This window comes from Mobula birostris, chromosome 13 (assembly GCF_030028105.1).
Source record: "Mobula birostris isolate sMobBir1 chromosome 13, sMobBir1.hap1, whole genome shotgun sequence".
Taxonomy (NCBI): Eukaryota; Metazoa; Chordata; class Chondrichthyes; order Myliobatiformes; family Myliobatidae; genus Mobula; species Mobula birostris.
Window position 1 is genome coordinate 31,525,239 of NC_092382.1, and position 16,807 is coordinate 31,542,045.

A 16,807-nucleotide genomic window follows, 5' to 3' on the forward strand; every position below is an offset into this window, starting at 1 on the left:
AATGCAAAACCCTGAACAGTGTTGATGATCAGAGGGATCTTAGACTCCAAGTTCATTGCTCCCTGAGAGAGACTGCACAGATTGATCAGGTGGTTAAGAAGGCAAATGGCGTGGTTGTCTTCATTAGTTGATGCATTGAGTTCAAACGTCAGGAAGTTGTGTTGCAGATTTATGAAACTCCAGTCAGGCCACATCCGGAGTGTTTCATACAGTTCTGATCACCCCACTCTGGGAAGGATGATGGGGCTTTGGAGAGGGCGCAGAAGAGGTTAGCCTGGGTTAGAGGGCATGAGCTGTAATGAGAGGCTGGACAAACTTGGGTTGTTTTCTCCAGAGCGGAACAGGCTGGCCTGAGACTGGATGGACGTTTATAAGATTATGAGAGGAACAGATGGAGTGGACAGACGATTCAAAGAGGTTGAAAAGTCGAATACATTTACGGTCAGAGGAGATGTGAGGGGCAAGTTTCAGTGAGTTTTGTTCTTAGTAACATTAAGCAGAAATGTTTGTTTTTCCTTTTTATTGTTAATGTGCTTCATTGTCTTTCATGTTAAAGTTAGACCTGCGGTGACAGATTTATTGGAAGAAAAACCCCAACTGGAAGCGAACCACGACTGAAGATGAGGGAACAGCAACAAGTGAACCAGCCCGAGGATTGAGAGCATCAACTGGAGAGCACCCATCTGACTCGGAGAATCCAGTGATTCAGTCAGGAGAAAGTTTGGTGAGTCTCATTTACTCAAACACTGGTCCTTTAGACATTGCATACCTGTACAAAGGAAGGCAGGAAATAGTTGGTGTGAGACTGAATGTGCCCAGAAGAACCAGTTATGCCTCTGTCAGACCCAGCTGCAATCACTCCAGGTCTGGTAATGTGCTTCCAGCAGCCCAGCCCTTTAATACCACTCCCATTCTGTGGAAGTCGAATCCAGATAAAGTCTCTCAGAGACCGTGTAAGTACAAACTCTTTATTCCACGCACTTTGGCCTTACTCAGTTAGCCGCTCAAACAGGAACAGTGTATGACTGTTCTGCCCAATCCACTAACTGACTAACAATTCCCCTTACACCACAGATATATCCGTCCAGATACCCCCCACACAAGACAGGCTGGAGCCAAAGTTATTTGCTAAAGACAAATTACAAAATAGTCATAATGGCTTACACACACACAACAGACTGAATCTGTCCTATCTCTACACATGAGTGCACAAGGAGATAAGCATCCTGAAACCCCAGCTAGCCACCCTCAAGGAGAAATGTGGCTCAGCGTGGCTTAGCACATCTGTTGACAATCAGCAGTTTCTTTCAGAAAAACAGGCTGCTATTGTTTAACAAAGAGTTAATCCTTTAACATATCTTATCATTAGATTCAACTTTATTGTCATTGTGCTGAGTACAAATACAAAGCCAATGAAATGCATTTAGCATCTGACCAGAAATGCAAAGAATAGTGTTACTTACAAAATAACTGTGAATTAAAAAAGTACTACAGCACACAAATATAAAAGTACTGAGACAGTACAATATGGATGCAATACTGCTTAGTGCTGTGATGTGAGGTTCAGCAGGGTCACAGCCTCAGGGAAGAAGCTCTTCCTGTGCCTGCTGGTGCGGGAGCGGAGGCTCCTGTAGCGCCTGCTGGATGGGAGGAGAGTAAAAAGTCCATGGTTAGGGTGAGATGCATCCTTGATAATGTGTTTCGCCCTGCCCAGGCAGCGTTTATGGTAGATGTTCTCAATGGTGGGCAAGTGGGTGCCGATAATCCGCTGTGCAGTTTTCATCACACACTGGAGTGCTTTGCAGTCCGATACGGGACAATTGCCATACCACACTGAGATGCAGTTGGTGAGTATGCTCTCAATGGTACAGCGGTAAAAGTCCGTCAATATCCTGGGACAGAGGTGAGCTTTCTTCATGCTGCGCAGGAAATAAAGGCGTGTTGCGCCTTTTTGATCAGGATGGAGGAGTTCAGGGACCAGGTGAGATCCTCGGAAATGTGGACACCGAGGAATTTGAAGCTTGATACACGCTCCATTACAGATCCGTTGTTGTAGATGGGGACGTGAGTGTGACTCCCGCCATGCCTGAAGTCCACAATGATCTCCTTTTGACCATTACATGATGATCAAAGCAGTAATGTTTTACAGAGAAAGCAACCGAGTACAGCATTGGCTTATCAGTGGGTAAAAACAGTGTACAACAGTAATTATAACAATGATATGTACAACTATTAGGCCATAATGCAATATCATGCCCCACATATTACCGAACAGGCCTTTGAAGACCCCCATTTCGACCCTTCGGTGACCCCATGTAAATCCTGCCCTACTTAATGCTGCAGTCTCCTTGGCCAGAGAGGGATGTAATGTTAGTAGGCTCATTAGGGAAATAAGTGTAGCATTCTGCATCAATAATAGCACAGGTTCCCCCTTTCTCAGCTGGGATAAAATCTAAAGCCATACGATTCTGTAGGACTGTTTGCCAAATTGCAATAATTTCAGTGGATATTTTTGTTCCTTGGGCCTGTGTTTCTGTCAGGGCCCCTGCAGTATTGTGGCCAGCTCCTCAAGTGCTGTAGCCAAATTGATTATCTCTCGTGAATTCCTGGCTACTCCATAGGAGAGAAAAGTGATCATCCAAAGTTGTTCAGTCTTAGTTATTCTTCTCTGCTGCTGGCCACCTGCAAGTATGGCCAGGATGCATGTTTCCCAGTATAGGAACTTCTGTTTGGTGGAGGCCTGAGATACCATCCCTCAAAACACTGACAGCCACAGTCATCTCTGACTAGACCACAGTTCCTCACCTCTCTTCCCCGGGTGTTATTTGAGAAAGCCCAGGCTGAGAGTTCCTCACTCTGGTTGAGCGGGATTTCTGACATTGTAATCATAGTTTTACCATGCTGTGGAGTTTCAGCACAAACCCAGCAGACACCTAGTTCTACCTGTTTGGCATACGTGTGACACAGAGACAGAAAGGTGTTAACATGGGGGCCCCCGGATGCTGGGGTGAGCCCTCTGAAAGACATAAACACAAATACCACTATCAACCAATACATCTTCCTTTAGTCCGAGAGAGTCCTTCTGCTCAGTTCCTTCAGTAACATGTTTGCAGTCTGTTCGATGTATCCACCGAGATTGCCCCTTCAGTTTCACAGACGTGGGAGTGGTCAGTAACACCTGATATGGTCCTCTCCACCGAGGTCTGAGATTCCCTCGATCCCAGTTCTTGATCAGGACAAAATCCCCAGGTTCTAGGGTGAGATAGTAACTCCTCTCTGCGGGGTAGTTCTCTCCCTTGCAAGCCTGTCGTACCTGTGAATGTAATGCTTGGAAAATTTTGGTTAGTTTGCATGTATATTTCCCCATCTCTTCCCCTAGGGTATGCATATTGAATTTTGCTGGTAGACTTACTGGGAACAATACCCAAGGTCTTGGTCCCCAGGGTGTCCTCATGGGCGGTCCATAAATGATTTCAGCTGGTGACAACCCTGTTTTCCCCTGTGGGGTAACCCTCATGTGGAACAGGGCTAACGGTAGAACCTTCAACCAAGTGAGTCCAGTCTCCGCCGTTAGTTTGGCCAATTTACTCTTCAGAGTGCCATTGGCTCTTTCCACAATGCCAGTGGCCTGTGGGTTGTGTGCACAGTGGAATTGTTGCTGGATAGCCAAGTTGTTACATGTTGTTACATGTCTGTTTATCTACTTTCACCACAAAGCGTGGGCCGTTGTCAGAGCTCAGTATCTCTCAGTTTCTCAGTACCTGGGAATTATTTCCCATAATAATACCTTCACAACAGTCATACCAGTATTATTGGTAGTTGGAATAGCTTCAATCCATCTACTAAACACATCTATAATAACTAAGCAGTATCTATAGCAATATACTCCAGGCAATACAATAAAATCAACTTGTAGACACGAGAAAGATTCACCTGTCAAGGGAGTCGTACCTGGTGTGCAGGGTACAGGTTACCGACCATTCCCTCCTTTTCTAGGTGTGTACAATTATGTATATAATCGACCAATATTGGTAAAAACTGTGTAGGAACACAAACCTGTCCCACTGGGGTGATCTGAAAACCTGGGTCGGGGTCTTTCCGACACCCCATCTGGGACCACAGTTTGCGCTCCTCCTCAGAGGCGTCCCCCTGAAAAGTACGTACCTCCCGCATGTCTGGCAAACCCGTTCTGCTTCAGTCACGGACGGTTGTTCGACGGGAACCCGAGGGGACTACAACTACCGAGGATTGTGCCGCAGTTTTCACTGTCTAATCTGCTAAAGCGTTGCCTTTAGTGACCCGGTCGGACATGTGACTGTGGGCCGCACATTTAATAATAGCCAGAACTCGAGGTAGCTGTAGAGCGGTGAGCACGAGGGGTGATTGATAAGTTCTTGGCCTAAGGTAGGAGGAGTCAATTTTAGAAAACCTCACATATTTATTTTTCAACATAGCCCGGTCCTACATTTACACACTTAGTCCAGCGGTCGTGCTGCATACGGATCTTGGACCTCCAGAAAGTGCCCACAGCAGGGGTGATTGATAAGTTTGTGGCCTAAGGTAGAAGGAGATGAGTTCTACAGCTCTCGTTAATTAAGATATTCATCTTTAATATTAGTTCCTGTTGGGGTTGATATGGTTTGGAAAACCGGGTCCCAATAATATGTCAAAGCTCGTTGCATTTGATTTTGGTCATTGTCAGGCCAATCCTTATTATTAGTTTTAATCATGTTGGCTAATTTAATTGGTCAGCATTCTTAATTACTTAGATAAGAGAGTTCGCTAAATCAAGGTTTTAATTACAGATTGATATATTGTCCAGTCCTTATCAGGTATTCCCTTTGCAAGGCCCTGATTTAATTACAGAGAGATGTTCATTCCTGTCCTGATCGGCGAGTCCTCCTCCCTTTACTCAGATGAGGATACAATGTATAATATTATCAGCTAAAGGGGGTGCAAGGTATAATGTTATCAGCTCTCAGTGCATCTCTCTGCAAGCCGCAGAGAACCAGTAATGAGCCTGTCTTAGCTAACTGCAGAAGACAGAGTTTACTTCAGTTCAAAAATTCCTATACAGTCCCAGTTATTCTTGCAGCCAGAGGTTACATAGGATCAAAATGATTTTTTTAATATATCCTCAATTCCTCAGGAGGGTTCAGGGGAAATATTTACGTACAATACAGAAACTGGTGTCACCTGTGTGTATTGTGGGGATGCAAAAGTTGCTGGAGAATTTACAAGTGGGAAGAAGTGGAGTGATATTTAGAAATCTGACTTTTTGAAGCGTAATTCAGCAAGCAAACCAAATATGGACAATGTGCAAAAGCTCTGGTGAGAAAATCTTTCATTACCCGTTACAGGCCTGCTACATAGTTTGTGTGAGAATGCAGATGAACTCGATCAAACCCAGAGGAAATCAAAGTTCTTATCGACAATGATTTGATAGCTGTTAAAATGAATACCTCTTTATATAAAATTCACTGTACACACTGGGTGAAAAAAGCACAATACAAGATTTATGTGCACACTGGTCATTACAAATTAGAGGGTACATTGGTGGGAAGGTGGGGAGACCTCCACTGTCCCTGATGTCCTCACCTACAAGATGTGCATCCAGCTGCAGCTTGTAACCCTGCACTTTAAGGAGCTGGAACTCGAAATGCATGAATTCCGGATCATCCAGGAGCTGGAGTGGGTGATAGATATGACATGAAGAGAGGTGAGTTACACCCGAAGTGCAGGGCACAGGAAACTTGGTGAAAGTCAGGAAGGGGAATGAGGTTAAATAGCCATTGCAGACTACTCTTGTGTCCATCCCACACAACAACAGGTGGACCACTTTAGAAACTGTTGGGGGGATTTACCTGGCAGAGGAAAGTCAAAGGGGTGATAGGGGATTTGTTCGTTAGGGGAACAGAACAACAGGGGACTAATATCCCAGTGGTAAGGCTCGCTAGTGCTAGTGTGGGGGGGAGGGGGTGATGTGGTTAAAATAAGTTGTCGAGGGAATGGGAGCCAGAATGACAGAACAGATAGTGGAGAGGGTGAATTGAATTGACTTTATTACATACATCCTTCATATACATGATTAGTAGAAATCTTCACGTTATGTCCCCGACTAAATGTGCAATGTGTAATTTATAGTAAATTATAATAAATAGTTTGTACACAGGACAGTCAATATAACATAGAAATGCAATTGTATCAGCATGAATTAATCAGTCTGATGGCCTGGTGGAAGATGATGTCCCGGAGCCTGTTGGTCCTTTTGCTGTGGTACCGTTTCCTCGATGGTAGCAGCAGGAACAGTTTGTGGTTGTGGTGATTTGGGTCCCCAATATCCTTTGGGCCCTTTTTACACACCTGTCTCTGTAAATGTCCTGAATAGTGGGAAGTTCACATCTACAGATGCGCTGGGCTGTCTGCACCACTCTCTGCAGGTTCCTGCGATTAAGGGAAGTACAGTTCCCATACCAGGCAGTGATGCAGCCAGTCAGGATGTTCTCTATTGTGTCCCTGTAGAAAGTTCTTAGGATTTGGAGCCCATCCCAAACTTCTTCAACCGTCTGAGGTGAAAGAGGTGCTGTTGTGCTCTTTTCACAACACAACCGGTATGTACAGACCATGTGAGATCCTCGGTGATGTTTATGCCGAGGAACTTAAAGCTGTTCACCCTCTCAACCCCAGATCCATTGATGTCAATAGGGGTTAGCCTGTCTCCATTCCTTCTGTCATCCACAATCAGCTCCTTTGTTTTTGTGACAATGAGGGAGAGTTTGTTTTCTTGACACCAGTCAGATATTGTTCAGACCTCAGATAGAGTCAGCGATCAAATGATTGAGTATGGTGCGATGAATGTGCTGAGCTGAGTATATCACAATGCAAGAAGCATCGTAGGACATCCAGATGAACTCAGGACAGGGAATTATGATATTGTAGCCATTATTGGGACTTGGTTGCACCTAACAGTCTGAGGAATTTAGAGGAACAAATTTGTAGAGAGATGGTAGACCATGCCAAGAAACAAAGGTTGATACAGTAAGTGATTTTAACTTTCCATATTTTGACTGGGACTCTCATACTGTAAAAGGACTAGATGGGGTAGAGTTTGTCAAATGTGCCCTTAATCAGTTCATAGAATTCCCTACGTCGAAGTGTGCAATAAACTGTTAAGAAATGATCCAGGGCTGGTGACAGAAAGTAGTGATCATAATTCCATGAGATTCAAAGTAAATATGGAAAAAGAGAGGTCTGGATCATGGGTTGAGATTCTAAATTGGAGAAAGGTCAATTTTGATGGTATCAGAAAGGATCTGACAAGTGTGGTTTGGGGCAAGCTGTTTTCTGGCAAAGGAGTACTTGTAAGTGGGAGGCCTTCAGAAGTGAAATTTTGAGGGTGTCTAGTTTGTATGTGCCTGACAAAATAAAAGTTGAAAGGTAACTCGTGCAGGGAACCTTGGTTTTCAAGAGATATTGAGGCCCCAGATATTTCGTTCCTCAAAATGCCTCACACTGTTGGGTGCTACCAAGACTCATTAATGAATACAATATTGTAATTCCACCCCCATGCTCACCTGACTTTTTTTTTAAGTCGTCTTCTGTTGGTTTCTAAAAGCTTCCCAATAGTTTTTGCTCTTTTGTTTGCCTTCAGTTTGGCTTCCCATTTCAGCCACGGTTGTGGCCTCCTGCCTTTCCAATGCTTCCACTTCTTTGGGATGTATCGATCACTCAGCTCCCGAACTGCTCCCAGAAACTCCAGCCATTGCTGCTCTGTTGTCACTCCTATCTTTTCCCTTCCAAACAAGTTTGGCCAGCTTCTCTGTCATAGAAACATGGGGATGTTCAGTGCAGAAACAGGCTATTTAGCCCATCTAGTCAATGCTGAAAAAACACTTAGGCTGTCTAATGCAACTACCTGCACCGGGACCATCGCCCTCCATACCCCTACCATCCAGGCTCCCATCCAAACTTCTTTTAAATGGTGAAACTGAGCTCATATTCTTCACTTGTGCTGGCATCTCATTCCACACTCTCATGACCATTTCAGTAAAGAGCTTTTCCAAATGTTCCCGTAAAATTTTTACCTTCTCCATTTACCCATGACATCTGGTTGTCATTCCACCCAACCTCAGTGGAAAAAGCTGCTTGTATTTACCGTATCTATACCCTCATAATTTTGTATACAGTATTTCTGGCAAATCCTCACAGCAATGTATAATTTTCTTGTTTATGTTTAGAGCCTTTTTTAGGTGTTTTAGATGATGAGGGGCATTGATCATGTGGATAGCCAGAGGTTTTTTTCCCAGGGCTGAAATGGCTAACACGAGGGGCATAGTTTTAAGGTGCTTGGAAACAGATACCGAGGGGATGTCAGGGCTAAGTTTTTTACACAGAGAGTGGTGGGTGCGTGGAATGCACTGCCGGCTATTTGTGTGAGAGTGTTTCAGTTACTGTGGGGACAGGAACCCATGCAGCTCAGTGCGAACAAGGAATAATACCAATGGAGAGAGTCACACTGAGCCAGGTCACAGATTGGAGACGGCAGAAATGCCCCATTCTTAGAGAGATAGGAACAGCATCAGAGAGTTTGATGGTCATTACAGATACCAGCACTGTGCCCAGTTAGAAGATGATTTCTCTCTCTAACTTGGGTTGAACCTCACTGTAACGGTGTGATACCAGATCACACCTTGGCAACTCAAGTGATCTCATCTGAAATGTTGTCCTTCACTCATTGATCGATTTTGTAAATCTTTTTACAGATTAAAAACAACAAGGAATTTGTCTACGGGAATCTCGAACACAACACACCAGTTTTGCTGTCTTCGTCCAGATATTTAAGAAGTGGGGCAAGGGATTCACTCGATCATCCTTCCTGCTCAGACTCTGGGGAAGGATTCTCTCGATCATCAGACCGACTGGTATTCCCGTCATTTTACACAGGGGAACCCATTCATCTGCTCAGTCAGTGGGAATGGATTCAGTTAGTCATTTCAACTGAAGGTACATCAGCAAGTTCACACTGGGACAAGGCCATTCACCTGTTCTGTGTGTGAGAAGGGATTCAGTTGGTATTCCCACCTGTGGACACACCAGTCAGTACTCACTGGGCAGAGGCTGATCATCTGCTGAATTTGTGGGGAAGAATTCACTCGGTCATCTGACCTAATGGGTCACCAGCGAGTTCACACCGGGGAGCGGCCGTTCACCTGCTCAGATTGTGGGAAGGGATTCACTCAGGCATCTAAACTGAAGGTACATCAGAGAGTTCACACTGGAGAGAGGCCATTCACCTGCTCAGACTGCGGGAAGGGATTCACCCAGTCATCCCACCTACAAGCACACCGGTCAGTTCACACTGGAGAGCGGCCATTCACCTGCTCAGACTGTGGGAAAGGATTCACTAATTCATCCGATCTACTGGTGCACAAGTCAGTTCACACCGGGGAGTGGCCGTTCACCTGCTCAGACTGTGGGAAGGGAGTCACTTGCTCATCCCAACTAAAGATACATCAGAGACTTCACACTGGAGAGAGGCCGTTCACCTGCTCAGACTGTGGGAAAGGATTCACTCGGTCATCCGACCTACTGGTACACAAGTCACTTCACACAGGGGAGAGGCCGTTCACCTGCTCAGACTGTGGGAAAGGATTCACTCGGTTATCTAAACTGAAGGTGCATCAGAGAGTTCACAATGGAGAGAGGCTGATCTCCTGCTCAGACTGCGGGAAGGGATTCAATCGATCATCCCAAATGCAAGCACACCAGTCAGTTCACACTGGAGAGAGGCCGTTCACCTGCTCAGACTGTGGGAAGGGATTCACATCGTCATCTCAACTGAAGGTACATCAGCAATTTCACACTGGGGTGAGGCCGTTCACCTGCTCAGACTGTGGGATGGGATTCACTCGATCATCCCACCTACAAGCACACCGGTCAGTTCACACCGGGGAGTGGCCGTTCACTTGCTCAGACTGTGGGAAGGGAGTCACTTCCTCATCCCAACTAAAGGTACATCAGAGAGTTCACACTGGAGAGAGGCCATTCACCTGCTCAGACTGTGGTAAAGGATTCACTCGGTCATCCGACCTAATGGCACACCAGCGAGTTCACACCGGGGAGCGGCCGTTCACCTGCTTGGACTGTGGGAAGGGATTCACTCGGTTATCTATACTGAAGGTACATCAGAGAGTTCACACTGGAGAGAGGCCATTCATCTGCTCAGACTGAAGGGAAGTGATTCACTTGGTCATCCCAACTGAAGGTACATCAGAGAGTTCACACTGGAGAGAGGCCATTCACCTGCTCAGACTTTGGGAAGAGATTCTCTTTGCCAAATCAATCAAATGTGCATCGCTGAGTTCATACTGGGGAGAGGCCGTTCACCTGCTGTGAATGTGGTAAGCGATTCACTCAGTCATCTAACCTTATGTAACTCTTGCTTCAGCTAGCAGCTTAATATAGGGGGGTGATAGTCCCCCAGCCCGGCCAAACTTAAGAAATCTCATTTGGGTGGATGCTGCTCGATGTGTCCCCTGTTACGAATCAGTACCCCAAAATAACAAATGGTACACAATATGTGATTAAACAATTGAGCTTTATAATTCTGACTTTGACTACAGGGTTAGTAAAGAAAACAAAAAAAAAAAGAGAAAGACCCCTCTCTCTCCATTCACATCTTCTCAACTCTCCTTGGCAAAAGACCATGAAAATCTCTCTTCCAGACTCACAAGAAAGAACATTTCTGTCATTGGTGTTACATTGCTCATGGATATCTTGTGACTGTCTTGTGAGTATGATGTAATGGTTTTTGTTTTTTTTTTTTTGGAGGTCACTGGATGTAATTTTCCTGCCGATGTGAGGTCACATGATGACCTGTTCTCAACAGGTATATAAGAGGGAGACTCTGGTGACGCAGTTAGTTTTCCAGCTAGAACGTTAGCTAGAGACTCCGTTCTGTTGTGTATTTGCTTATGACGCTGTTTCATTTTTCAAACGGAGGTTTACGTTCTGTTGTAAGGTACTAAAGTGCTGGACTTGTAATTTACCCAATTTCTGCCTGATTTGTTGATGTACCTTTTCAGTCGTATTGGAGAGTGAGGACTTTATCGAAGTACAGGATCTGAAAGATTAAGAAAAGTTGGTATCGATTGGCAGTTTAATAAAGGATTGACCTTATTGAGTCTTCATTGAAGAAGTAGCGACCTGCATCAAAGATAACTGCTGCCAAAAGAGCAAGGTAGTTCATGTAGGATTTGCTCGCCAGAAGAAAGGTCAGTTGCTTTAAGCCGTCTTTTTCCTTCGTCGTGAATCCTTTGGACAGAACCTGCAGGAAAGTCGCATCTATGAAGAAAATCCTTCTCCAGAGAAGTCTCTCCCAATTGACTGTATAAATCTCTTGGATTTTTGAATTTACCATTTTCAGAACTGTGTTTGAATTTATTGCTTTAAGAACTGTTTTCGCATTTATCGTTTTAAGAAATAGTACCGAGTGGCGGTTTGTTGAAGGGCCACGTAGCAGTTTACTTCCGGTTAAGGTTTTCATTCTTACCCCAGTGTTTATCGATATTTACTAAATGTTTGGTTGTTTGGATATAATCTGCCTCAATTGACATTCATTAGTGCCGGTTACGTAACATTGGATAGCACCGCAATCTAAAACCCTGTTATCTCTATTCATAACCTAAACATTGCTGCTGCACTGAAACTGTTACTTCAGCAGTGAAACATTACAGAGAGGCCATTAAATGAGTGGTGAAACCTTGCAGTGTGATACACTTGTGGCAGACTGCTGGGTTCACACTGGCAGAAAGTTTCAGTAAGCTGCTTGCTGGATATTTGTCCATCACCATTGCTGAATGCAATTTCAACAGTGACTGTCGGTGCTGAACTCTGCAATTATTGCTGCTGCTCACCACACCCAGTTCTGCACCCTGGTCACTGGGCATGGGAGGAGTTTCTTCTGCTGCACATTCACCTCTAATGGGACTGGAGATTAATATTCCTGTATCTGAGACAAATAAATCAGTTCTATTTTAAACTCTGTCTCCATTACTTAGTGAATTTATAACACAACTAGTGTACAGGAGAGAGTCAACTCAGGCCGGCTGGACCCTGCCAGTAATTCTGTTCCACGACAGGCCTTTTAAATCCTCCCCTGTTGTTCATCTCTCACTCTCCCTGTGGTGATGGGTTCCAAACAGTCACCACTCTGTGGGTGAAGAGGTTTCCCTTGAATTCTCTGCAGACTGAAGAAGTCGAGCTGACTGCAGTTCTGACTGGGATGCTCTTCGCCCCTCTAATCTCTGTGCTGAGGAGCATGACATTGGTAGTTAACCTCCTTAATCACGACTCATTTCCACGTTATGGGTCATTTTCCCTGCTTCTGAAGGGTTGTTGAAAACACCACTGTCCTCTAAAGACTGAAAGCAGAATGGGAAACCATCAGTTAGATGTTCAATGGAGCAGGGTCAGAAACCAGAGGCGGGTCTGCACAGGGCAGAGTTTGGGGCTCTGGATGATGGTCAGAGTAAGAACGTATGATGAGGAGAAGGGAATCAGCAGTGGGGTGTGGCGACGAATGACAGAGTAGCAACATTTGGAAGCTGATTGACAGAAAATATTTCGATTGTGTGACTGATGACACAAACAACACCATTGGTGAGGTGCTCCACTGGTCGAGGAACGTGTGTGTTGGGAATGTTTTTTTCTATTGTGGGGGTTGTTCCTGCTTGTTTATCCTGTAATATTATATCCCCATGGTTATTATGGATTGTCCTATCTGAAATAATGTGTTGATTATCAAATAATTTGTAAGATTTTGACTCCAAAACTGGATCAGGCTTGAATTTCTGGTGCCTTTATGAAGTGATGGAGGGCATTCATGAGTTTGCATTTTAAAGCACGATTTTGGTCAATGATACTTTCCACTTGATTGTACCTTCATAAGTAATCAAACTGAGTTAAACTGCTGCAGGATCCTGGAATATGTTGGATTGTGTCTGGTTTTTCTTGGCATTTCATGTATTTTTGATTTTTTTTTGCCTTTTCTTAACCACCTTGTCCTGTATTTCTGAAAGGAACCCCTCTGTTTCTGGGAAGAGGTCTCCAACTCTCAGTCAGGTGCTCGATGCTTCCTTGTCACCATCTCCTCTGCTCAGATCACTGGGATGTCTCCCATGGAGGGTCATACTCATTCCACTGTTAATGTTTTCTTCCATAGTGATGATTCTTTTTTCTGAATGGGCCTCTCATTTAAGTTTTCTAGTATTTCTTATCACAATTGCAGATACACACAGGGAGTGCTGAATCCAGTTCATTTTTGATGAAAATGTTTACTTAGAAGTTTTATCTGACTGTTGTGTTTTTTTTCCATGTGTGTTATTTCTATTCCTCCTTCTGTCGAAGGTAGTGCTAATCTAAGTGGGTTTAAGTGTAAATATGCTTTTCTAAATTTCTTATTTACGTTTGTAAATTTTATGGATTGAAATGCGACTAAGATATTTTTATTAAAAGGAAGTCAATGTCCTTTTTGATGAAAGTGTTTACTGCCTTTGTTGTATTTGTTAGCTATTGATCTCTGTTTGGCAGGTTTTTTTTAAGCCTTGAACTAAATTTTGTCAAAGGTTTTCCCTATTTCACACTACTTTCTATTGTCTTTGCTTGTTGACATTCCAGATACATGGGTATCAAGAGTCCCAAAGAGGGGTCTTGGCCTGAAATGTTGATTCCCATCCATAGATGCTGCCTGACAAGCTGAGCTCTTCCAGTACTTTGTGTGTAGTTCTCTAGACTTCTAGCATCTGCAGGTCCTCTTGTTTCCCAGATACTTATATGTTTCTTGAAATAACAAGCCGGTAGTGGGGTTGTGTGGCTCTGTTGGTAAAATATTAAATAAAATCATTAGAAAGAGGTGGCATGGGGTTGGAAGGTGTAGAATCTGTGTGTAGAATTAAGGAAGAGCAAATGTAAAAAAAAAATCCCTGATGGGAATTGTATAGAGACCCCCAAACAGCAGTAAGTCTGTGATCCACAAATGACAATGGGAGATAGAAAATGTGTGCCAAAAGGGCAGTCTTACAATCGTCATGGGGGATTGTCATGCAGCTGATTAGGAAAATTAGGATGGTGTTGGTCTCAAGAGGAGGAATTCCTAAAATGCCAACAAGATTTTTTTTGGAGCAGCTCGTGGTTGAGCCCTCTTGGGGATCTGCTAATCTGGATTGGGTGTTGTAATGAAGCGGAATTAATTAGGTCGCTTATGTTCAAAGAACCCTCAGTGGCGAGTGATCTTAATATGATCAAATTCACCCTGACAATAGAGAAGGAGAAGCTAAAGTCACAGGTGGAATAAAGAGAATTTGAGAGGCATGAGAGTAGAATTGGTCAAAATTGATTTGAAAAGAACACAGGCAGGGATGAAAACAGGACAGTGACGGCCGGAAGCAATTCGGAAGGCGCAGGATATGCACGTCACAAAGAGGAAGTTTTATTCCAATGGTCAGGTGACAAAACCGTGGCTGATACGAGAAATCAAAGACAATATAAAAACCGAAGAGAGGGCATATTGCAAAAAAATACTCGGAAGTTAGAGCATTGGGAAGCTTTTAAAAATCAAAAGAATGCAACTAAAATAATTAAGAAGGAAATGATGGAATACATAGGTGAGCTAGCCAATAATATTAAAGAGGATACCAAATGTTTTTTTCAGGTACGTTTACTGTAAAAGAGGAGGAAGTGGATATCAAACCACTGAAGAATGATGTTGTAGAGGTAGTAATGGGGTGGGAGTGCAAGGTGATGGCAGATGATCTGAATAAGTATTGTATATCACTCTTATCTGTCGAAGACACTGACGAGGATATGTAATTCCCAGACATCAGTGGTCAGAATGTGTAAAGTTAGGTTACTTGAGAGAAGGTTCTTGGGAAACAGAGATGGTCTGAAGGTGAATAGGTCACGTGGACCAGATGGTGTACACCTCAGAGATCTGAAAGCGGTGGCTGAAGAGATGTGGAGGCATTAGCAATGATCTTTCGAGAATCATTAAGGAAATTATATCCTAAGATGTTTTTTTTTCCTTCACTAGTCCCCCTCTCCTAGTTACACCGATCACCTACCACTTCTTCCACCCCTTTCACTCCCACAATTCTTCCTCTGACGTCTCATCTTTTTTTTTCCCCAGTCCTGATGAAGCGTCCCATCCCGAAACGTCGCCTGTTCACTATTTCCCATATATGCTGCCTGGCCTCCTAAGTTCCTCAAGCATTGTGTGTATGTGTTGCTTGGATTTCCATCATCCACGGATTTTCTCCTGGGTTTGATAAAAGCAAAAGTGGGTCATATAATATAGCAAGAAAATGGGAGGTTAGAGGATTGAAAAGCTTTTACATAACCAACAGGAGACAACTAGAAAAAACACACAGGGGAGACAAGGTGAAAAATTGAGGCAAGTGAGCCAATAATATCAAGTATCAAAAGTTTTTCAGATATATAAAGAGTAAACGGGAGGCAAGAGTTGATATTGTACCGTTGGAAGATGATACTGGCGAGTTAGTAACAGAACAAAGAAACAGCGGCTGAATGTAGTAAGTATTTTGTGTCAATCTTCACTGTGTAAGACACTAGCAGTATAAGACCATAAGCAGAATTAGGCCATTCAGCTCCATCGAGTCTGCTCCGCCGTTCTATCATGGCTGATCCCGGTTCTCACTCAACCCCATGCACCTTCCTCCTCGGCATATCCTATAATGCCCTGACTAATAGGCAAACTATTAGCTTCTGCCTGAAATTTACTCACAGATGTGGCCCCACTGCCGTCTGTGTCAGGGAATTCCACAGATTCACTGCTCTCTGACTAAGTAAAATCCTCCTTAACTACTTGTATAGGTAAGCGTATGATGTATGAAAATTGGCACGGCAAGGAAATGGTTAACAATTACGAATCTGTGGGTCTGTTATGTTGTTGGGCAGATTGACTCTTGATACTAGATAAGGGGAGAACGATATATGTGACTCTGGTCTACCGATCATATGCCTCAGAGCAAACTAAAAGTGCTGATTTGTTTAAAAGTAATTAATCACCTTGTCTCTAAAGAATGTTTTTTCTAACATTGTTTGTTTGTAAGATTAATAGGATGTATTGTCCCTGAAGGAGGCAAAGGCCGGTTGTTGCATGTCACCCGACCATCGACTGGAGGCGGGGGGGTGGCGATACAGGTATAAAGGTGGGAAAGTCCGTTCTTGGGCCGGCCACTCGCCTGGGCCCCAGCTTCGGGCCGAGCAGCCGAACCGGCGCCAAGGACCTCCACCCCAGCCAGTCCACGGTCGATCGCCTGCCTCAGGGACCACGCAGGCGTTGCTAAGTATACTCGGAGGTGTAGACTACTAGGGGTTGCTTAAGTTAGCCCTACCTGTTTGTGGTGTAGGTAGTGTACAATAAAAAAGCATTTCTCACAACTCTCTATTTTCTTCTCTGTATTAACAATAAAGCGAGTACTCGGAGGAACTACCGAGTCTGGGTTCATTTGTTCAAGCGAAACCAAATAGTCACAGCATCCACCCGTCACGGTTATTCTTATTGGGTATCAGTTCTGTGAAACAATTGACGGCGTGGCAGCAGGATACGTGGATTGCTGAAAATGTTTCGCTGGAACAAAGAGGTTGCCCCGGAACAATATCACATACCTGGCAATGAACACGCTGGTAAAATCTGCAGAGCCAGAGTGTCGAGGTCCGAAATGAAGATCTGGGATCCGCCAACCACCAGTACGAGCCTTCATGGATGATCTGACTATCACTACGGAGT

At 44.1% G+C, this 16,807-nt stretch overlaps 1 protein-coding gene across 3 annotated transcripts in view; it reads left to right on the forward strand.

Annotated features, from left to right (window-relative positions):
- Positions 1 to 13,543, forward strand: part of LOC140208707 (uncharacterized) — a 19,313-nt gene extending 5,770 nt beyond the window's left edge. The window contains exons 2-4 of one of the 3 annotated variants that reach the window (XR_011888880.1): positions 557 to 724; positions 8,763 to 10,400; positions 11,085 to 13,543. Coding sequence is in view for 2 of the 3 variants with exons in the window: in XM_072277584.1 (XP_072133685.1) it covers positions 9,169 to 10,230 (1,062 nt within the window). In the remaining variant the exon portion in view is untranslated. Of the gene's footprint in view, positions 1 to 556; positions 725 to 8,762 lie in introns of all 3 variants that reach the window. The other 2 variants (XM_072277584.1, XM_072277585.1) reach the window with 2 other exon arrangements.
- The last annotated feature ends 3,264 nt before the right edge of the window (positions 13,544 to 16,807 follow it).